A 23,863-nucleotide genomic window follows, 5' to 3' on the forward strand; every position below is an offset into this window, starting at 1 on the left:
TGTAATAAATTGCCTAAATTTTCAGACATTTCCTGGTTCATTCACTTCTTCCTTATTTTTTTCTTGGAAGAATGCCATGATGACATTTGAAGAAGAAAAAATGCAGTTGGCATGTGATGACTTAAAAACTACAGAAAAGCTGTGTGAAAGTGAAGAGGCTGGAGTAATTGAAACCATCAAGAATAAAATTAAGAAGAATGTAAGTACTATGTCTTTAGGTTATGAACTGGGTGCTGCTTACTTAGGACAGTGCTCATTTACTTGGTTTTTGATATTTAGGATTTCACTGAATGCACTACATGTTTCTTACGGCTTTTGATTATGTAAAATGTATTTTTTAAAACAAGAGAATCCCGCATAACCCCATCAGTCATTAGAACCATTAAGTACATTAATTCTTTTGCTATTTTAGGATTCTCTTCTTCCATAATGGGCTTTGTGGTAAGAACTTATGTAATGAGGCTTTCATATCTGTAATTCAAATATGTTGCATTTGGGCATAATTGAGGAATTCAACTATTTACCTAATTTTCTCAGGCCTTACCAGCCTTTGGTTACAAATAAAGTCACAATAGCACTGCAATTCACTTCTCCTGATTTTGTTTTCACCTTTCAGTGCCAAAGTCTAGTATTTGGAGAGGCATCCTCCTACCCTGATATTTTTGGAGTGCCCAGGGGTCTGCTATGTGTTACATGTTGAGTTGACCAACCAGTCTTTTGGTTATGGTCCCCAAAAGCCACCCGTCTTTTCTTTGGCTCCTTCGTATCCAGGTTGCTTTACCTCTGCCCTTGATGATGGTGTCCACTATGATGAAGCCACTGATGGGCCAAGAATATAGTCTCCTGATGCTGCGGAAGGGCCAGAGGTTTCCTTGATTGCTCTTTCTCCAAATCCTGCATGTAATAAATGACTGAGTCCTGTTGCCTCTTTCTAAAATACCTCCTGAGTTCATCCACTTCTCTCCCCACTCCTGCCATTTCTTTAGGTCAGTCACCATCCCCATTTGCCTACGGTAACTCTCACTGTTCTTGAATTGGTTCTCCAGAATATAGTCTCTGAAATGCAAATAATATGTTGCTGGCTTCATCTTCAGTGTCCCTGCCCCCTGCCTCCCCGCCCCCCCCATTGCCATTCATAAGGTCCAAACTCCTTACAGTGGCTGATGGAGCACTTTTCCTCTGCCTAAAACATCCTCCTCCCTTTTGACCTGGTTCCTATTCTGTCTTGAGTTCTTCCTAGATCGTGTTCTCCAAGGACTCTTGCCTGAGCCCTGAAGCCCTGTTGAGTAGGTTTCCTACTTGTGCCCATGGTACCCTGTACTTTATCCTTCAGAGCACTTGCTACATTACATGGTAACGAAGGCAGTGTTCCCTCATTAGACTATAAGCTTATTTACATGTCTGTCCTCTGTATCTAATGCCATGCCTAACACCTATGTTAGTAATTAACATTTGTAAAGGATTTTTGCAATTTAAAAAGCATTTTCACGTGTAGTGCCTCATTAGCCCTTCTAACAACCCTACACAGTCGAAGTTATTACAAAGAAACAGAAGCGTCAATAGACTGACATTTGCCTAGGCAAAGTAATGAGTTCTGGGACTACATTTGCAACTATAGTGGCCATAATAGATTATGCTAATCTAGAAAAAAGGGAAACAGTTCACTCTTTTTTATCTACTAGTTATGCTATTGTCGTATTTGCGAAGATCCCATCATTTCTTTTATCACTGATACAGCCTACGAAAGCTAATTTAGCTTATCTCGTTCAAGTTCACTTTGTATTAAGAATGCATTATTCTATTTCAGGCTGATTTTTCTTCACTTAAAAACATTCTTCACAATAAGGACCAACATTTTATAACAAGTGGGGTTTTTGGTTTTACTTTTTGCTTCTTTTATTGGGGTAGTCACCTTAGAGGTATGGCTTGCATTTTGAGTTCAGTTTGTGGTTCATTCAAAGCCATTTTCTCCTTAACTAAAATGTAATCCATAAGGAATGAATCCTAATGTTCCTCCTACATAATGAAGGTAGATGGCTGCATAGTGGCTTTTGGGGTTAGCTATTTGGGGGAACGTGTTCCACCTTTGGTGGTTTTTATTTTGGATATGTAAGAACTTCAGTTTAAAAAAAAAAGTCAAACTCAACTTCTGTGTTTTCTTCATGGTTTCCCAGGAGCTTCATTGTTAATCCCTTAGGATGTTTGTCTTTGAGTTATAATGTTCTTTTAAATGGTTTTTTTCTTAATTTTTAATGTTTATTTATTTTTGAGAGACAGAAAGGCAGAGTGCAAGCACGGGAGGGACAGATAGAGACGGAGACACAGAATCCAAAGCAGGCTCCAGGCTCCAAGCTGTCAGCACAGAGCCTGACGCGGGGCTCGAACTCACAGACTATGAGATCATGACCTGAGCTGAAGTGGGATGTTTTTTTTTTTTTTTTTTTTTTTCAACGTTTTTTATTTATTTTTGGGACAGAGAGAGACACAGCATGAACGGGGGAGGGGCAGAGAGAGAGGGAGACACAGAATCGGAAACAGGCTCCAGGCTCCAAGCCATCAGCCCAGAGCCTGACGCGGGGCTCGAACTCCCGGACCGCGAGATCGTGACCTGGCTGAAGTCGGACGCTCAACCGACTGCGCCACCCAGGCGCCCCATGAAGTGGGATGTTTAACTGACTGAGCCACCCAGGTGCCCCTTTGAGTTATGAGTTAGTGTTCTTTATCATCGTATTGTTAACAGAGCTAGATTTCATGGGAATATAGTATAAATCTGGTCTTGGCTTTCAGCTCCGTGTTTCATCGTTCCTGTGTGAAATTATTTTGCACAGTCAAGTAATAGCTGTTTGGAGTCTTTTTGTGTGTGTGTGATTTATCAGTGTGTCCTTTCTTTCCACCAAACAGGTCGATGTCCGAAAATCCGCCCCCTCCATGGTTGATCGGCTTCAGAGGCAGATAATCATAGCTGACTGTCAGGTTTACCTGGCTGTTCTCTCATTTGTAAAACAAGAATTGTCAGGTATGCTGAAGCATTATTTTTAATGGCTTTCAAAATTCAATGGACACAATCAGTAATGTCTCGCCCTTTATTTGTTATTATTTTTTACAGTGCCTCATATTTCAGGCCTTGAAAATCCGTGGCGCTTCTTTGGGGCTTGATACTGATTTTTACTTAGGAAATTGAAACCACAAGTACTTAATGTGTGCTTAGAGGTGTAGTTTTAGACTTGAAGTCAATGTTTCATCCTCTTGTCTCAAGATCATTCTGTCATAGAGAAATTACCAGTGCCAGTTTGATTGATAGATCATACTTTGTGAGAATCAAATTGTAATAACCTTTAAAGTGAAATATACCTGGTTTAAATTACATTTTTTAGGAAATTGTTATTGAAGGCCTGAATATGTACCAAATATGTCCAAGGAATATAAACTAATTTCTTAGTTTGTCCAAAACAGTTTTCCAGGATTCTGTAGCTTTGATATCTTGAGTGCTATAGACTCAAAATGAGTCTTTAACAGCTTCTGTAAGACTATGTCTAATACAGATACCAATTCTTTTGTTTATGTGGTTATTGGTGTAATACTTCCAGGAGAAATTTGCTTCTTTGGTAGATAGGATTTACTTGGAAAAAAATGAAAATTCAAAAAGGAAATTAACTAAAACTCACAATCAGAAAAGTATTTCCTTCCAAACCTTAAATGAAGAAGGGTCTGTTGCTGATAAGTTATAACATACACTGTTCTTTCTAGACTGCCAGAATCAGTCTTTCTCTCCCTTCTCTCCCCCACTCCTTCCCTCCCTCCCTCCCTCCCTCCCTCCCTCCCCCCCCCTCTCCCCCCTCCCCCTCTCCCTCTCCCTCCCTCCCTCCATCTCATCCTTGAGGATGCTTTGTTTCCATTTGGCTCAAGTCAGAAGTGGAATTTAACTTTTATTTCGATCTCCAAAATTTGGACTTACTAGACTTTATCCTTCTTTTAAAATATGTTCTATGCTTGTACTTTGGCCTTTTGCTTTGGCTCAACTATCCTCTGTTTTTCTCTCTAATCTTCCTCTCAGGACTTGCGTAATACTTGTATGTTTGAGGGCTCAAAGCTCATGTGAAATACCTCTGAGACATCAATGTACACTCCCCTCTCTGAAGCTCTACATTAATGTATATATTAAGAGCAGCAGAATGGTCCAACTTCTTGGGTCAAGATAGGAGCTCTGGCATTTTCTGTGATCTTGTACTCTTTTTTTCTGATACTCAAGGACTTCTTAAGGGAGCTTATTTTAGCCATTAGCCACTGAGAAAATATCTTTTGAGAGAGAAGGAGAAATCAAATGTAGTATAGTGTTTGAGGAGTCAGGGTAGGGGGCATCTGGGAATTCTTTATGTTCTTACAACTCTTTGTCTGAAAGTATATATAAATATATATATAATATATATAAGTAATATATATGTAATATATATAAATAATATAAATATATATATAATTTTAAAAGTAAGTGTATCTATCCTCATTTGCTCATTCATTGGTCTAGTCAGTAAGTAATTACTGAACATGTATGATGTGCTGAGCACTGTTACGTGAGTAGCACAAGCTATGCTTCCTGCCCTCTTGAAACTTAGAATCACCAAGTAGTGCTGTTTGCTTCTACAATTATCATTCTGGTTAAAAATTACTAGGGGTGCCTGGATGGCTCAGTCGGTTAAGTGTCCCAACTCCTGATCTCAGCTCAGGTCTTGATCTCACAGTTTGTGGGTTTGAGCCCCGTGTCAGGCTCTGTGCTGGCAGTTCAGAGCCTGTTTGGGATTCTCCCTCTCCCTCTCTCTGCCCCTCCCCATTCATGCGTGCATGCTGTCTCTTTCTCTCTCCCAAAAATAAATAAACAAAATAATTACTAAACATGTTATAGAAAATTCAGAGAGTACAGAAGGGGAAAGAAGAAAGCAAGTCACTACATACCTTACCACTGGGAGAAATCACACTTTACTGCTAATGTTCTATGTTTTATATCTCTTTTACAAAATGAAATCTATAGTGCTTTATATCCTACTTTTCCTTATTAGATTGTATTTTATGTATTTTCCCTGTAACTCAGTTTCAAAATATTATATTAAATAATAACAGTTTTTCATATGAATGTGCCATGATTTATTTAACCCATTCCTTTTGGACATTCAGGTGTTCTCTGCTTTGCCTTTATTAGGTCAAACCTATTCTTATATTTTATTTTTTTATTAAAATTTCTTTTTACATTTATTTTTGAGAGAGTGAGATAGAGTGTGAGTGGGGGAGAGGCAGAGATAGAAGGAGACACAGCATCTGAAGCAGCCTCCAGGCTCTGAGCAAGCGGTCAGCACAGAGCCTGATGTGGGGCTTGAACCCATGAACCGTGAACTCATGACCTGAGCTGGAGTCAGACGCGCAACTGACTGAACCACCCAGGCACTCCTATATTTTATTAATAAACTATTTCTTTCACAAATTACCTTGTTAGCCTTTACCCATTCTCCTGATAAGTTGGTTTTAATCAATTAATATTTAATCCTATTTATCATAGATTTTTAACAGTGCTCTTGGTTTTTCCATATAATTTATTGAACAGATGCTGATATTGAAATAAAATTGATAGACATAAATGTGTATAGTGGTCTTTTGCTTTATGAATATCTTAGTATTTGTCAAGCAAACAACCAAAAATGCTCTTCCTTAGCCTTTCCTGAAACACACTGGGTTATTAAACTACAAAAAACCTACTTTGTTGGAATACATTTCTTAGAAAACATTTTTAATTTTTTTTTAATGTTTATTTATTTTTTAAATTTTTTTTTTTCAACGTTTATTTTTGGGACAGAGAGAGACAGAGCATGAAAGGGGCAGAGAGAGAGGGAGACACAGAATCGGAAACAGGCTCCAGGCTCTGAGCCATCAGCCCAGAGCCTGACGCGGGGCTCGAACTCACGGACCGCGAGATTGTGACCTGGCTGAAGTCGGACGCTTAACCAACTGCGCCACCCAGGCGCCCCCGTAATGTTTGTTTATTTTTGAGACAGCATGAACAGGGGAGGGTCAGAGAGAGGGAGACACAGAATCTGAAGTAGGCTCCAGGCTCTGAGCTGTCAGCAGAGAGCCCGATGCGGGGCTCGAACCCACGGACTGTGAAATCATGACCTGAGCTGAAGTTGGATGCTTAACCGACTGAGCCACCCAGGTGCCCCTTAGAAAACATTTTTGATGGATGATTTTCTTGGGGAAAAGCCGTCTTTTTGGAGATAAGTGCTCCTCCCCCACCCCAAGTGGGTGGCGCAGAACTGGGGGGGGGGGGTGCACTCACTCACCTGAGCTCCAGGTAGGGATGAGTCTGTGAATGTTTTGAGTTTGTGAATTTTTTTTTAATTTTGTTTTAACGTTTATTTATTTTTGAGACAGAGACAGAGCATGAACGGGGGAGGGGCAGAGAGAGAGGGAGACACAGAATCGGAAGCAGGCCCCAGGCTCTGGGCCATCAGCCCAGAGCCCGACGCGGGGCTTGAACTCATGGACCGCGAGATCATGACCTGAGCCGAAGTCAGACGCTTAACCGACTGAGCCACCCAGGTGCCCCTATTCTTTTTCTTTTTTTAATTTTTTTTGAGTTTGTGAATTTTCAAATGCTTCATACTTTTAAAAGAACTCTTGGAGTGCCTGGGTAGCTTAGTTAAGCATCTGACTCTTGTTTTCCCCTCAGGTCAAGATCTTGTGGGTTCTTTCTTCTCTCTCTGCCCCTCCCCTCCTCGCACCATCTCTGTCTCTCTCAAAATAAATTTAAAAAAACTTTAAAAAAAATTTTAAAAAAGAGCTCTTGTGCCTTCTCTCATTTGAACTTCTTTATAATGAACTGCCCCCATCATCTCTCCTCATTTTATATACTATTTTTTAAATATCTTTTTCATTAACTCTTATCCAGGGCTGCTTGCTTGCTAGCTTCCCCTCATCCCATATGCGTATGTTAACTACTTTCATAACAAAAAGAAGCTATATTTAAAATATGGTATTTGCCATCTTGTTTCGTTTACTTCCTTTTGGACTTGAGGGTAGGTCCTATGTCATACTCATTGTTGTATTCTTGGCATATCATATGCCCAATAAATTTTCCTCAAATGAGGGTTCTGCCTTTACTTCACAGGTGAGGTGGTAGAGGCTGATGATTTGGAGAAGGTTGAACAGTTGACACAGCTTTTTAGTGACAACAGGGCCAGGGCCTGAGCCAGTTGTTGCTTGTTTCATACCTGAATTCCTAGTCTTCTCACCATTTTGCCATCACCTTAGTTTGGTGACTTGTGCCTCGAGAGGCACAGAAATTTGGGTTTCTCATGGCCTTCTCCTCTATGCCCATGCTCCCTCACTCTTACACCCTGAGGTGCTAGCTCCTGGAGTCATGTGACAGTCTGCTGTTAACTGACATGCTTCTCCAGGCCACGTTCTCTGTGCTGCCATTGTAGCCATCCGTCTAAAATTTGTTACACCTGTGCTTTAAACACTCAGCCATTCTGCATCACCTGTGAAGTAAAATCCAAATTGCTTCTTAAGGAGGCACTTATAAACCTACGTCCTTCCCAGCCTCCTTGCCTTCCCAGCCTCCTTGCCTTCCCAGCCTCCTTGCCTTCCCAGCCTCCTTGCCTTCCCAGCCTCCTTGCCTTCCCAGCCTCCTTGCCTTCCCAGCCTCCTTGCCTTCCCAGCACCGCGTGCCGCTAAGCAGGGCTTCGTGTGCTTCCCTCAATGCCTTTTGCTGCCTCTTGCCTTCCTGTATACCACCCTCAGTTCAGATGCTCGCAGCCCCTTTCTTTTTCTCTTGCCTATCCAGGTACGTTCCAGGTCAGCCTCCTTCATGTTCTCCTTCCTCAGGGACTCCATCATCTGCCCTTTGTTGTTCCACATGTATCCCGTGCATAGTCAGAGTGTTCATCATATGGCAGTACAAATTTTTATTTACATGCCTGCCCACGTATTTGACTGTAATCTCCTTGAGGGCAGCAACTATGTCTACCTGCTCTTCCCCCTCCCCCTTACCAACTATGAGTACCTACTATGCATTCCACACTGTGGGGTGGTAAGTGCTAGGGCTCTAGAGATGAGTAGGAAGTAGCTCTTGCCCTGAGGGAGCTGGATGGTTTAGTAGGGGAGAAAGAGGAGGTTATAATTCATTCAGGATGATACTTTACTTGCTAGACATGTAAGTTAGTCACAGATTGGGTGAACAGGGTGTGAACAGCTCAGAAACTCTTCCTTGGAAGATCAATGGAAGTTTGTTTTCTTCTCTCTGTCCTTGGCACCTAACGTGGCACTGTTGCCTAGCAAATGGTGGGTGTATAATGTGAATTAAAGGAAGGGATGGAGGAGGGGTGATGCCATTCAGGAAAGAGGTGCAGGATATGGAGTCCCAAGAAGAGTTGAGATTGGAAAAGTGTGTCCTTTAGAAGTGAAAACAAAACCGTTGTTCTTCCAAAGTGTGTTATGTGGGTCACAAAGAAGGGTCAGCCTGAAGTGACATTTCATTATAGGGTTGACCAGCCTCATCTGGGGCAAGTGAACAAACAGAATGCTATGGTAGGAGATCCCATCGGATACAGTTCCTGCTGAAAAATCTGTAAAACTTATCCCAACATCAATTAGTATAACTTCATATTTTCACTCTCCAGAAGACTCTAGCCCTTTCCTGGGAAGGCATCCCATTTCTCGCACCCCCCCCCCCCCCACACCTGTATAGAGTTAAGGCTTTCCATTAACGGGAACAGAGTTTCCTCTCTCCCCTGCATCTCCCAGCTGATTGAGGCTGGCCTTCAAGGGGGAGGGCAAATGGTCTGTGGTTTTCTTGCTCTCTTTGCCTTCCGTCAAAAGCATAGATAGCGATGGCTGAATGATTTATATTTGACCTTTCAAGGAGCCATATGGAAGGCTGTGTAGGGTATGGGGCTCGTGAATACTGTTTCTCTGCCTGCTGGGAAAACGTGTGCTCATGAGCTGCCTTGCTACACCATCAAGGCAACTGAGGGTGCTTCCTGCAGGAGCTGCATGGAACACAGGGCCGGCTCTGCCTGATCCTCACTCAGCCTTTGTTCTGTGGTTGACGGCATCAGGCTGTGCTCAGACGTTTTGGTCACAGCACTTGGGACAGGGAAGTAGGGTGAGAGTCCTGGGGAACCTGTTTCCCTGCCACATTGAGCTTAGAAAGTAGCAAAAACCGTATCTTTCTGTGTGCATATGAACTTTGTTTTGCACAAATTATAGCCTTTGACTTAGTAAAAACTTTGGGTTCTATTTACTTGGCTCAAATGAGAAGCTTTAAAGCTTGTTACTACAGATTTTAACATGTGCTTTTAAACATTGGCACCTAAACTCCTCTCTTAGGTAAGAGATTAAAGACCTGTGGAATTACATTATTATTTTATAAAAATAGGGTTTTTACCCTTGTCAGTTTTTAACTGAGTCTGTGCAGTTGGCATTGATGGGTTTTGCCATTTGTTTCCATTGCTACCCCTCCTTTGCTATGATTCTTCACCTGAGATCTGGATTGCTACAATGTGTTTCCTAACACTGGTAGTCCCCTCAACCCCAATCTTAGAAATTGCCTGCTTCTCCTGGTGCAGGTGACTATTCCTCAGCTGGACGTCAGGGGACCCCGCCCCGCCAAGCTGAGCACACCCTCCCTGTTTCCCCCGTTTCACTCTGCCTCTGAACAGCCTGTCCACCTGCTCTGTCATATTCACACTCCTGTAGCTGTTTCCTGGAATGCTGGTGTTCCCTGGATGGAAGCTGTGCTTCCTGAATGAAGCTCCAGCAGCCTGGAAATACAGGATAAAATGGGATGAAACTTGGTCCATAAAATTTCCAGTTAGGCCCAGAGGTAGGAGGCAGTAAAGTTTTCTACTGGAATCCCGCAATACTTATTCCGCACTAACTCGTTTATATATTTGCTGCATAGAAAACTTTGGTGACAAAAAGGAAATAAAAAAGAATAATTCACCCATCAACTCAACATTATTTTCATTTTTCTATGTATAGCCCAGTGGAGTGTATATACAAACATATATGTAGAGAGATAGTCTTAATGTTATACACTTATTTTTTTTTTCATTTATTTTTCAGTTTTATAATGGACAGTTGGAGAGCTGAGATTATGGCTTATGGTTCTTTTGTATCCTTCCGTTGCCAAGCACAGTCTTAGGCATGTAATGGGAACTTAATAGCTAGTTAATATTTTTAGGGTTTTGCAAGTTTTCTTTTTTTCATTTTTTAAAATGTTTATATTTTGAGAGAGCACAAGCAGAGAAGGGGCAGAGAGAGGGAACTAGAGGATCCCAAGCGGGCTCTGTGCTGACAGCAGCGAGCCTGATACAGGGCTCAGTCTCACAAACCGTGAGATCATGAACTGAGAGCCAAAGCCGTATGCTCAACTGACTGAGTCCCTCAGGTGCCCCTCTTTTTTCATTCTTTAAATCTGTAGCCAATATTTATTCTATTCCAATTGGCTTTTGTGTTCTTAAGAATATATGTTTCCTTCTTTTTCATTTTTCTGTTCAACCTTTGGCATTTTGGATCATAACTGAGTGTCATATTGTTTGTGGGTGTGTTACCCTAGAAGTTTAAGGGTTTTCTCAGACCTTTTGTTTTCCTGCAGTACTTCCATTCACAGAAAAGTCAGTGTGCCTCCTCTTAAAGGTGCCATCTGTATCTTCTTTCTCTTTGGTTGTCCTAGAACTGTGCCTGAAATGTAATATTTGCTCAGTAAATGTTTTTGTTCATTCGAACTGAATGAAAGTTGTTTCAAACATGTATTACTTTTATAAAGTTATAAAAATCGTTCTCTTTAAAAAAAAAACAACCTTTTGTTTTGCTTGTTCATCCTATCTTAACGATATTCTTTTCAGTGGACTTAGTCTACAAGACATTAACAAATCCAGAACTTGGAACTTGTCCTATGGTTGTGTTTTCAATTGTGATCCCTTAGGAGATATGGTCATCATTTATCAGAAACTTGATACATTTAAGTAAAATACTAGTTTGATTAAATATCAGCTTGATTACATGAATTGGGGGTCCGTAAGACCATCAGGTGCAGTGATTTGCCAGGACTCAGTATGTGATCATGCTCATGGCTATGATTTGTTACAGCAAAGGATACAAAGCAAAAGAGCAAAGGGGAAAGATGGATGGGATGGAATCCAGGAAAAATTGGGCTAAAGTGACCAAAATTTTCTCCCAGTGGAGTTGCATGCTTAAATCTCTGGGCAATGAGGTTAGAGACACAGCACCCAGAGTTTTTGTTGGGGGCTCACCATGTATAGATACAATCTGCCTTGCACATAGCCAAATTCCAGACTCCCAGGGGAAAGCAGGTGTTCAGCATGAAACATACTCTTTGTATAAGCAGGGTAGGCACAGTGAGCCACTCTTACCAGTTCTAGGAATGCTGGGAACTCTCCCAAGTCAATTTCATAGACCCTAGCCAAAGGCCAGTCTTGTAAACAGGCCTCTCAAAGGATAGCAGTAGGCCTGCTCCCATAACTCTTTTCTGTATGTACCATATGTTCTTCGATCACTTTCAATGCAGGGATTAGACTTTGTAAATCAGCTTTTATGTTCTGTATTTTTTGTAATTTAAAAATAATGTTGACAAACTTCTTTTTCTGCTATTCTAAAGGGCCTGAAAGCTTGGGGCAGTTCATGTTGTCTTCCATTTGTGCATTGGGGTCAGATTATCAGTGCCATATTGGTAACAGTGCTGAGTGATTAAACTCTTTTCTGGAGAAAATTCCTTACAGAAGACCTTTCCCCCCAAATATGGTGATGATACACTCAGATAAGCACTGAGAAGTTGACTGCTCCTTCCTTTCCCCATCAGAAGGAGCGGGTGAGGCAGGACCTGTGGGCTTGTCTGAGAGGGGTCAGCTGGGCATGGAACTGGGTAGCGACTGTGAGAACTATGTTAAAAATTGGCCCAACAAGAAATAATGAAAATGCCTTTAAAAATAACATCTTTTCACCTCCTCTATGAAGTAGCTTCTTTTTTGCCACCTTCCTTCACTGGATTGGTCTAGATCTAGGCTGGGCAGTGGGTGGAGCGTCTTAGTCCTAGACCAAATAATGCCCTCCTAGTGAGGAGTGAGTGGTTAAGGCCCACACAGCAGGCATTAGGTAGAGATGAATGGGGGATTCTTTGCATTTCTGCATTGAACACTGATGACTTGCACGTTAATGAACTGGCCGTTTGTTCACCCAGTAAGTATAAATTAATCCTTTTTGTTTGCTTGTTTTAGTTTTGGCGAGTTGCCATGCTTGGTGTACTTTTAGCAGTGAATTCAACTTAAAACTTGCTCTTTAGGAGGAAAGAAGCACAGGGTAGACAAACGTAGGTGTTATAAGAGAGGTTTATCAGCAAAGTGCATGGTAGTTCAGAAACATGTGGAGATTCATGTTTCACAGAACATACAGAACAAAAGTCAGATTCAAGTGACGCTTGCATGCTGGTGTTAATGCATTTATTCTTTGATTCAGTGTGCATAATATACCATGTCCCAGCTCGTGCGAGAGAGGGGCCTGATAGGACGGTGAACAAAAAAAATACATGGTTCTTGCTAGTGGTCATCCAGTGTAGTAAGGGAAATCAGACAAATAAGGAATTGAAGCCCTGTGAAGAGAACAAGGTGCAATGAGAGATGATCATTTTTATTGTTTTTTAAATTTTTGCTTGAATTTCAGGTCCTTCTTCAATCTCCTTTATTAATAAAGGAAAAGTATTTTGAATGCTTATTTACTTCTTTTAATGCTTTTCTCCCCTTCTCTATAGCCTATATAAAAGGTGGGTGGATCCTTAGGAAAGCCTGGAAGATTTACAATAAATGCTATCTGGACATCAATGCCCTCCAGGAGCTGTATCAGAAGAAGCTAACTGAAGAGCCCTTGACTTCTGATGCTGCAAATGATAATCACATTGTGGCTGAAGGGGTGTCTGAGGAGTCTCTAAACAGACTGAAAGGTGCTGTTAGCTTTGGATATGGCCTTTTTCACCTTTGCATATCCATGGTGCCCCCCAACCTGCTCAAAATCATCAACCTGCTGGGTTTTCCTGGAGACCGCCTGCAAGGGCTTTCTTCACTGATGTATGCAAGCGAAAGTAAGGACATGAAGGCCCCTTTAGCTACGTGAGTAGCTGTATTGCAATGCTTTGGTAGATAATATAGTGTTGAAAGTAAGTAAACGACAATCAAAGCCTTTAAAGGAAACTTCAGGTAAATTGGTTGGTTGACACGATGCCACGCCTTATGCCTTTTAACGCAATGCCGAGAACTGTGTCTTTGGTGGTGTTTATAAGCTGACTTTCTAGAGAGAGGACACTGTTCTTGACTCTCATGAATCCTGTATTTTAAACAGGTAAAGCAACCACATTTTTCAACCGCAGATGATTTTATAAGCAGTTTCTGTGACCTTGACCAGAGTCACTGAGATTCATGACCCTGATTTTTGAATTTTTAAGGAATACGAATTTGATAACTTTCCTGTGATTCTGAAATTTTTATTATTACCTAGAGAATCCTGATATTGGGTCATTTTCTTTGATGATTCTGGTTGGTCCAGTGGTCTCTCTCATGTGGCTTGGATATTTTGTGCTAGTCAACTAAATCGAGTCCTGTTAATCTGAGTCCTGTTAGTCGAAACTGAAATGACAGTTACTGAAACAGGAGAGTGTGGAGAGAAGCTGATAAAACTATCCAGAGCGAGGATTCACCCATTCCTCCATCAGTTAAAAAACAATGTGGTTTTTTTTTTCAGTCGGTAAATATTCACCATTTGCAATTTGAGTAATTTTACCAGACACTAGATGCCCTTTGACATTTTCCAAAAAATGTTAATATCACAGAGACCGAGCTCTGTTTCTATCGATATTGAGGAATTTGGATATTCAGTCTTAATCAATTGGTAGCTGTTAAAAATATCATTAAATTTTCATTTCAAAAATATATTTGTTCCTCCCCAAAGTCATTAAATTACATAAACTGTGGTATTTTATTAATTTGATGTAATAGTTTTGTAACTTGTGATAATTTGTCTATATCTTAACATTTTCTGGAAAGAAATGAATTAGTAATGTAAATTCATCTGATCTCCAGAAGAGAACTGATTTTATAAACATGCTAGAAGCACACATTTACATAAAAATATTTGATGTGTTAGTGAAACATTTTTGTCTGTTCACTAAAGATCCTAACGAATCTATTTTATTTACCTAGTTTATTTAATGTGTTATTTTTCTTGAAAGGAGGAGTATGAAATAAGGGAATTTTAAATGATAATTTATTCTTCAAATTGAGCCTTCTCAAAGGCCAGAGAAAGAGCTCTTTTTCTGGTTCTCTCACTTATTTTAATACATTTTAGTAAAATTTGTGTCTGTGGTTCCCATATTTAAATTTGGATTTTGAGGCTTACACTCTAACTTTGTGAACACAGGAGAAAACTACATTTTTCTTTTGCAAAAAAGTAATGCCTTTATTATGAGGGGACAGTAAATTCATGGTAACCAGTTCGTCTTTCTAATTTGTGTGCTGATGAGTGAAGTGTAGAAATCAGAGCTTTATCTCAGTCCATACCTTCAGAGAGCCATCTGGAAGCCTCAACAGAGCTAAATGCTTTTATCCTATTATTCTCCTCTCACCTGATGGGCATATGCTGATGTATAAGCTGCGCCAAAGTTAGTTTTCCAAATATTGGTAAGATTAAATGGGGGAAAATACTCTGATTTACTTATTCAAAGACTTTTGGAAGGAGTGTGTATTAGAAGAGCACATACTGAGTTTTGACAAAGTAGAAACGCTGTAAGAAAAGCCTTGCTCAATCTTTCTCTCCCTCTTCCTTTAGATTAGCTCTGCTCTGGTATCATACTGTGGTCCGCCCATTTTTTGCCTTGGATGGCAGTGATAACAAAGCAGGCCTGGATGAAGCAAAGGAAATTCTTCTCAAAAAAGAAGCTGCTTATCCAAATTCTTCCCTCTTCATGTTTTTCAAGGGACGTATACAACGATTAGAGGTACTGTGCCTTCCTCATATTTTTAAATAAAGCCTTCTGTGGATCAAATCTGTAATTCTCACTCCGTGCTAGTATCAAAGGGAGGCAAATGCCATTGGGCGAAGGAACGTTTTGTTCTTGTGCTTTTCAGTTGCATCGTTGCTACAAAAGCCTCTTCCAGGAACCCAGGATGTTAGTAACCTTCTGTTTCAGGAGGTGGGAGAGGCAGGGGTGACGAGATTGGTGTACTCTAAGCCAGAGGCATAGGAACATTAGCAAATGTCTCAGTTGAAGAACATAATATACGATTATTTTTTTTCCTTTTCTGGAGTTACTAATAATCTGTTTCTAAATTTTCATCTTGGTTAACAATTGATTTATACACGTTATTGCCTGAAATGTCAAGGACACCATCAGCTTTGAAACAGTAGTAGCTTTTATTACTTTTTCATGGGCTTCATTTGGCCAAGCCCTGTGCCAGGCGCTTTATACAGGATACCCGTTTAATCCTGAGTAACCCCATGACATAGACACAAAGTCACCTCTTTTTTTTTTAAGTTTATTTATTTATTTTTGAGAGAGAGAGAGCAAGCGAGCGCATGAGTGGGGAGTGGGGCAGAGAGAGAATCCCTAGCTGTCAGCACGGAGCCTGCTGTGGGGCTTAAACTCACTAACCATGAGATCATAACCTGAGCCAAAACCAAGAGTCAGATGCTTAACCAACTGAGCCACCCAGGTGCCTCTGCACCTCTCTCCCCTCCCCCCTCCCCAATCTGCTTGCTTGCGGACATGAAGATTTGAAGAAAAAGAAAAGTATAAGAAAAAAATCATATGAAAGAAGGTGGCTGTTATGCCAGGTGCACCAACAGCTAATAGAGAATATTGCGAGATTCTAACAACCTCCATCTTCCAGTTAACCGGGTGCCCGGCAGCAACACAGTTAATTCTAGTCGTCAGCCTCCTGCCAACCCGCTGTGAGTGCTTTTGAAGATTTTTGCTCACGAAGAAGGCTTTTGTGAGGCTCTTGTGAGCGCAGGGATGATTTGTTTACTGATATTTTTTGTTGGCAACTGAGTGTATATTGTTTCGTTTCCCTCGTGAGGTGCCTCCTTAAATCTGAGGACTCCTCATCTTTACATATGGAAGTTGTATTTTAGAGATAGTACTGATAATTTATAATTGGAACCTAGTACATACAGAAAGCACAGCAGGATCTGAATTATTTAAACCTGTGTCTGAATTGTTTTTTTCTCATTATCTTACAACTGTTTTTCTTTGCATTCAGGCTCATAAGCGTTCAGTTATGTTTCTCCTTTTTCTTGCTGTCTTAGCAACATAGTTGTGATCAGTTTCTTATGCAGTCTGCTCTTTTGGTTAGCGTTCTTTTAAGCTCAGCGTTATGGTCTTACGTGTAGGGAAGGATGTTCAGTTTATTAAAGTTTCTGTGCTCCCTTGGGTTTGTGCAAGAGGAAATAACCTATATAAGGGAATTTTAAATCGACGAAGCCTTCTCACCGCAGTGACCATTTCTGAAATGAGAGTTGCGTTACAAGGTCAGTGCTTCCTTAAATGTCCAATTCTTAAAGGGCAGGCATTACTCATTTTGAATAACTGAACATGTTGATACTAGGTTCAATGTTGAACAGATTTGCTGCCTGGGACGAGAGCCTGAATTTATAATTATGTGCAACACAGCATAAGGCACCTTAGCATTGGGCATTTATTAGAATTCTCTCTTTACTCCCCACGTTAAATGAATGCTCTAAATTGGGTCTTAAAGGTGTTAAATAGAAATGTAAAACAAGGGTTTGTATCTTAAGCTTGCCATTTTAGTCAATTTTTTATTTCAAACAAAAATGCCTAACTTTTAGCTAAACTGGTAACTTCCCCCCCCCCCCCAATACTTAATTTGGCATGGTTTTAGTTTGTGCCACAATTCATTCCTATTAGGGACTGAGTGGATGCTAAAAGCAAGTGGTTATTCACTACTGTTGGGATGATTCTAGCAATGAGGAGGCCATAGCGTCGTCAGAGGACCCTTCTGAATACAGTATGGGGAGGTACACAGTTGGCATTATGGTTCTTAGCAGGCATTCAGGCACTTTCGGGGGCCGGGGGGGGCGGTGGAGAATTGTCATCTGGTGTGGGTGGTGGATATTAGGACTACTTCACCGTGAGGCAGCTTGCTTACCGGACTGATCCTTGGTTTTCAGAAAAAAGACTAAAAGATGTATTTCTGCCTCTGATTAGTGAGCTGTAGCATCAGGGCCAAGGGGATGTGCCGGTTTTTCTGTTCAGCCCTTCCCAAGGGCCCAGAAGGAAGGATTTGGGGGATTTGGGGGATTCTGAGGTAACTTGGACTATTAATGGTATTCTCCCAGTGCCCAGACAAAAGCATTTCATTCACCTTCCCAAGTGACCGTGAGGAAGCTGGTTGGGGTAGGGTTGGGGGCACGGACTCCTTTGTTTGCAGATGTGGGACTGCCCAGAGGGGCTGTTACAGCTCCTGTCAGAGGCTTTTGTAAGGCCTCTAAGGCCTCAAACCGGTTTATGGAAACATGGGGCCCTGCTGACAAATGTGCTTGCAAAGAACATGTTGGGGTTTTGTTTTTTGTTTTTTTTTTTTAATTTTTAGTAAGCATTTAGGTTAGAGATAGGACCCCTGAGATCTTTTTGTCAACAAACACTCAGAGAACATGGTGTGCGAGCTTTAACCTCGCAGATGCAGCATATGACACTCAGTTTCTTCAGTGAGTCAGTCTACATAATTGGAACAGCTGCTTTTGTGTCAGCTTGCTGTCCTACAGGGTGACTAGCTCAGTATGTGCTGGTTAGTTTATTTTCTGTACGCATTCTTTTCAAATCCTGTGCCCTTGCCCACTTTCTGTTTAATTTCATGAACAACTTTTTACATCCTCTGGGACAATTTGGAATCCGTCTGGGAGGATGTTTTTTGACAAAGCCACCCCATCCTGTCACTTGATAACCCTTGCCATGGTGGTTTTGTTATTTCCTGTTGTTAGGGCTCAACTTGACCTAGCAGGTGGTCAAGTGAGGTGGTTATGTGAGGTGCATTTGCACCCCAGGATGGAGCATACCCTGTGCTAAAGGTACTGCTGTTAAAGCACAAATCTCTGCAGAGAGAATTTTGTCTCTTTACTGCCTTGGCTTCTCCCCACTGTATGTCAGTATACTCCCACCTCCTACCTTTCCACCCTCTTGTGTTCTCATTACCTGTCCAGTTCCTGTTGACCTCTCCCGTGTGACTTGTCATGTTGCTGGGAGGCATAACTGGGTTCCTGTGGTACTTAGCATGGGATAAACAATATATAACTCGTGTGTGATGGGTTTTATTCTTACTGAGGCTTAAGCCTGGGAAGTAGGGTTATCAAACTTCTTACTTTTTTTTCTTTTTAGGAGAAAAAAAATGTTTTGGTGTCGGTAAAAGCCAACCCATGATTGGCAAAGTGGGTGGCATGTAGCTAGAGGGGCGACAGGTCCTACACAATACCTATATATTTACCTATATTTCCCCGATTCTCCATACTGCAAGCAGCTATTAGGGAAATGGTCCCAGATGTTGTATAGGAATCTCAATTTTAAAATGTGAATTTATATAGTTTTGAATTTTTGTACTTCCATGAGTTTTTACCCAGGTAAACCAGGTATGGTACTGATAAGTCCATTAAGCATACAAGTGATTAATGAGTATTTTTTTTTTTTGGTTGTTTAAAAAGTTATCAGGGACAAGCCTACATTTTAATCACTTATTTTTATTTCTCTCTGGTCCTCTTTTTTTCCCCGTAAATAATACAGATTTCCTCCCCTTCAGTTTTAACTATCTACTTAGTATGTAATATATACATGTATTTGGTTTTACATGCATACTCTTTCATTACACACTTTATATCATGTGACTGTTTAGTGATCAAACTCAGTTGTAATACCTAAACTAATGAAAGTTGATAAACATTCTAATGAGGTTGTTACTATGCACGCATTTTGAGAACTCTTATTTTGAAACTGTTTTCTAAGCTGAGACTCCTACTTTTTGAATAGATGAGTCCATTGATCAATGAGACTGATGTCTTGTCTTTGTTAAGAAAAAGCTGGTTATCAAAGACTGCCTGCTTCTCTTGTGTGGCACGTAAGCCTATTTCTGAAACCATTTCTGAAAAAGAAGATGCAAAATGTCTTCACGATTAGAGTAAGAGGTTATCCTCCTAAGGAGGGTGCAGAATCAGATATTTAAATTCTGATGTGCTGGTTGGAGAAGTACAGCTCTAAAGAAATGAATTGAATAAATGAGGTAAAATGCAGCTGGATTGAAATGATGTCTCTGTGGGGCACCTGGGTGGCTCAGTTGGTTAAGCGTCCGACTTCAGCTCAGGTCATGATGTTGCGGTTTGTGGGTTTGGGCCCCGCGTCAGGCTCTGTGCTGACAGTTAGAGCTTGGAGCCTGCTTCATAATCTGTCTCCCTCTCTCTCTGCCCCTCCTGGCTCATTCTCTTCCTCTCTCTCTCAAAAATAAATAAGAACATTAAATTTTTTAAAAAAGAAATGAAGTCCCTGCAAACCATAAAAGACTCTTAAATAAAGAGAACAAACTGAGGGTTGAGGCAAGGGTGTTGGGTGGGTGAGATGGGCTATATAGGTGATGGGCATTAAGGAGGGCACTTGTTGGGATGAGCACTGGGTGTTCTGTGCAAGTGATGAATCACTAAATTCTATTCCTGAAATCATTATTCTATATGTTAACCAACTTGGATTTAAATTAAAAAAAAATGTAGCCCTGGAGAAAAAAAAAAGAAATTAAGTCTCTGTTTATGGCAGGGGGTACCCAGATCAACAGGCATGAGCCCCTGTGCTCTTCAGGCTCAACCTGGGCCCCACTTGACTGTAGGTGCCACTCAGACAATTAGCCATTACAGTACTGCTTCACGAGGACAAAGGGAAGGAAGTTTGTGCAAGGTCTGGAGACCACACTGAAAAAGTTACAATGAACTTTACCTTTCATATGTGTGCGAATGTCCCCTGATCATCTCCTCTTTCTCTGACTTGAAGCGGCCTTGTTTGTTCTGGCAAACGCCGCCCCCTCACTACGGTCTGCTCCCCTGTTTAGTACTTCCCCTCCCGCCCCTCCTCTCCCTTCTGAGAATAATAGGATGTGGTTTCTTTACCCTGAACGGTGTCTGTAGGGACTTGCTTTGACGGTTGACCTTCGCTTCACCATGTTCATGTCACCCCCCCGTCCCATCTCCTTCTCAGGCAGTCAGGGTTTTCTTATCCTTATTTTCTACTAGCTGTGAAGTTCTGGGTGAAAGGCTTGGACACATCTACACCAGCGTGTGTTCTGTCTGGGGACTTGCTTTCTGCTCATTATTTTAGGTGACTTCAGTTGTCTGAGGTACCTTTTAAAAATTGTAGTGCTTCTGTCTGTATTTTTATTAAGATGAAAGGACATTTTTCACTGGTGCTCCCCGGAATAAGTGGAAGGGCTGTGTTGCTTTTTAGCCTACCAGTTCATGATTGGGACAGGGACAGAAAAGTGGAGGTCGGTCCCTTTGGTGGTGAATTTATCAGCTAGAGAAAAGAGACGGGAGGCCTGCAGGGGTCACGGAGAGCAGAGGCCAGGTGGAAGTGGCAAACACCACAGAGGGTCTTTGCCTGAGCTCTCTTCTCTCGGGCATGTTGATATTAGTGGAGCTGTTTGGTAGCAGTGTTCTTTGCATCTGTCAAAGAGCAAGCCTGCCTCTTGTATTTGAACAGCATGCCTTGCCGGCATGATGTAATGTTGTTATTTATAGCATCAGGAAAAAGGCAATGCAGGAAGGGAAATAATTCCCTGAAGTTCTGTTCATTGTAGTCTTCTCTTCATCCTACAAGGTTCTCTCTATCACTTCAGGCGCCAAAAAAATAGGGTTGCCATTTATTCTTAGAAGAACACAAAATGAGAGATTGGTTCCAGCTGGTGTGGGAGAGAGGGGGGATATATTTGCCTCCACTTTCCAGTGAGATAAACATGTATCATGTGGTTTAATAACTCTGTGCACTTTAAAATAAGAGGGTAGTAACCCAAATTGCTAATAGGTTAAATACATTTGCTCTTCTTTCAGCTCCATCATTACAGGCTGTTGGACTGACAAGCAAGTAGAAGGTTAATGATTTTTATCCCTAAGCTCACTAAGTGTGCATAAGAGGATGAGCTTTCCCTTACCTGCATTAGCCCTGGTCCTAGGGGTAGGAGTTCAGTGCACAGTCTGTTGTTAGGTGTCCTTGATAACAGAATTGCTAAACCGATTCGGCTACTCAGCAGTATTAATGCTGAATCACAGATAATAAGTGGGTTGTCACTCATGTCCTCTTGTGTGCTAAAGGTGACAAGATCTCTCCTTTTAAAACATATACATAATAGTTTAAGATGTTAGGGCACTTGGGTGTCTCAGTCGGGTAAGGCTCAAGTCATGATCTCCTGGTCCATGGGTTGGAGCCCTGCATCAGGCTCTGTGCTGACAGCTTGGAGCCTGGAGCCTGCTTTGGATTCTCTGCTCCTACCCTGCTCCTGTTCTGTCTCTAAAAATAAATAAAGGTTAAAAAAAAAAAAAAAGATGTTAGGCAACTCCGTAAAAATAACCCAGTGATACTTACATTTTAAGCTGTTTTGCTTCCAGTTATTTTGTGATCTTTAGTACACACATGAGACTTGATGCAGTTTTGTTTACAATCTTCCATATTTTAACATGTTTTTATAAGTAATTGGCATGCAGAATATTTAGATTTCCATTTTGTTAATAATTTGACATTTCCTTTCGTTGGGAAACTGCTGGGATATTTGATTATTGTTGTTGCTCTATTTACCAGTATCTCACTCTGATAGTGCTGCAGTAACTAGCATATTCTTCCTTTTTTTTTTTTTTGAGTTATTTCTTTGGATTATAGCTCCAGTGGTGTCATTATTAGAATCAGAGTATGAATAGTTCCGTAGCTCCTGCTAGATGAGAGATTATACTCAAATAGTGGGCCAGAGTATGATCATTCATTATTTTGTGCATGGTATCAGCAGCATGTTCCATTGCATAGTTTTCTTTTTATTTCCATAATGATGCAGTTTAAAGATCGTAAAATATTACTGACAAGACTTCTCATGTTCATGTGTCAGAAGACAATAGTGTTAAGGTGGCAGTACTGCCTTAATTGAGCTACCAGATTTCAGTATAATCCCTCAAAAAAATCACAGCCTGCTTTTTTGTAGAAATCGACAAAGTGATACTAAACTTAAGGAACCCAGAGGCAGTCTTGAAAAGGAAAACAAAATTGGAAGATAACATACTTCCTAATCTCAAAATCTACAAAGTAATCAAGTGAGTGGTACTGGCATAAGAATAGACCTGTAGAGATCAATGAAAGTCAAGAAATCTGTACATTTATGGATCAATTGACTTTTGACAAGGGTAAATCAGTAGGCAAAGAATAGTCTTTTCAGCAAATGGAGTGACGACAACTGAATATCCACATGCAAGTAAATGAAGTTGGACTCCTACTGTATACTGTATGGAAGAATGAATGCAAATGGATCGTAGACCTAAATGTAAGAGCTAAAACCATAAAACTCTTGGGTTAGACAGGACATCAAAAGCACAACAACAAAAGGAAAACAGCTAAATTGAACTACATCAAAATTAAAGCCTTTTGTGCTGCAAAGAGTATTGTCAAAGTAAACAGGGGTGCCTGAGTGGCTAAATCAGTTGAGTGTCCCCACTCTTGATTTCAGCTCAGGTCATAATCCCGGGGTCGTGGGACTGAGCCCCATATTGGGCTTTGTGCTGAACACGGAGCCTACTTAAGATTTTTTCTCTCTCCCTCTCCCTCTCTCTCCTGCTTGTATTCTCTCTCTCTCAAAACAAAAAATAAATTAAAAAAAAAAAGGTGGGGGGGGCCCTTAACTGACTAAGCCAACCAGGGTTAGGGTTAGGGTGCATCCAACTTTGGATCTCAAATCTCATTCTCAGGGTTGTGAGTTCAAGCCCCCTGTGTTGGACTCCATGCTGGACATGGAGCCTACTTAAGAAAAAAAGCTGCAGAATGGGAGAAAATATTCGCAACTTGTAGATAGGACAAGGGACTTATATCCAGGATATGTAAAGAACTCTAACAACTCAATTAAGAGACAAATAAGCCACATTTTAAAATAGGCATAGGATCTGAAGAGACCTTTCTCCCAAGAAAATCTGCAAATGACCAATAAGCACATGAAAAGATGCACAACATCATAAGTAATTATGAAGAAATGCAAATTAAAACCAAGTGAGATGCTATTTCACACCTACCAGGCTACCTGTAATGAAGACAGCCAATCACAAGTGCTGGCCAACATATGGAGAAACCAGAAACCTAATTCATTGTTGATGGGGATGTAAAATAGTGCGGCCGCTTTGGAAAAGTTTGGCACTTCCTCAAAATGTTAAACATAGATTTACGATATGACCAGAAGTCCCTTTCCTGGCAGTATACCCAAGAGAAATGAAAACATATGTCCATATTGTTATTTATAGAGCAAAGAGTGGAAGCCACTCAGATGTCCATCAGTTGATGAACAAAATGTGCATCCATACAATGGAATAATTATATTCAACAACAAAAAGGAATGAAGTACTGATACGTGCTACAGTGTGGGTGAACCTAGAAAGTATGTTAAGTGAAGAGAGTCAATCACCAAAGAGCATATATTGTAGGATTCCATTTCTGTGCAATCTCCAGAAGGCAAATCTATCAGAATTAATTTAGTTATCAGAATTAAACGATATCTATATCTCACACATGCAAATAGGTATGAGAATG

At 40.9% G+C, this 23,863-nt stretch overlaps 1 protein-coding gene across 1 annotated transcript in view; it reads left to right on the plus strand.

Moving 5' to 3' along the window:
* TTC39C (tetratricopeptide repeat domain 39C) overlaps positions 1-23,863 on the plus strand; it is a 109,389-nt gene that overhangs the window by 49,914 nt on the left and 35,612 nt on the right. The window contains exons 3-6 of the mRNA XM_047828154.1: positions 71-199; positions 2,902-3,016; positions 12,812-13,166; positions 14,878-15,046. Coding sequence (XP_047684110.1) covers positions 71-199; positions 2,902-3,016; positions 12,812-13,166; positions 14,878-15,046 — 768 coding nt within the window. The remainder of the gene's footprint in view (positions 1-70; positions 200-2,901; positions 3,017-12,811; positions 13,167-14,877; positions 15,047-23,863) is intronic.

Source organism: Prionailurus viverrinus, chromosome D3 (assembly GCF_022837055.1).
Source record: "Prionailurus viverrinus isolate Anna chromosome D3, UM_Priviv_1.0, whole genome shotgun sequence".
NCBI lineage: Eukaryota > Metazoa > Chordata > Mammalia > Carnivora > Felidae > Prionailurus > Prionailurus viverrinus.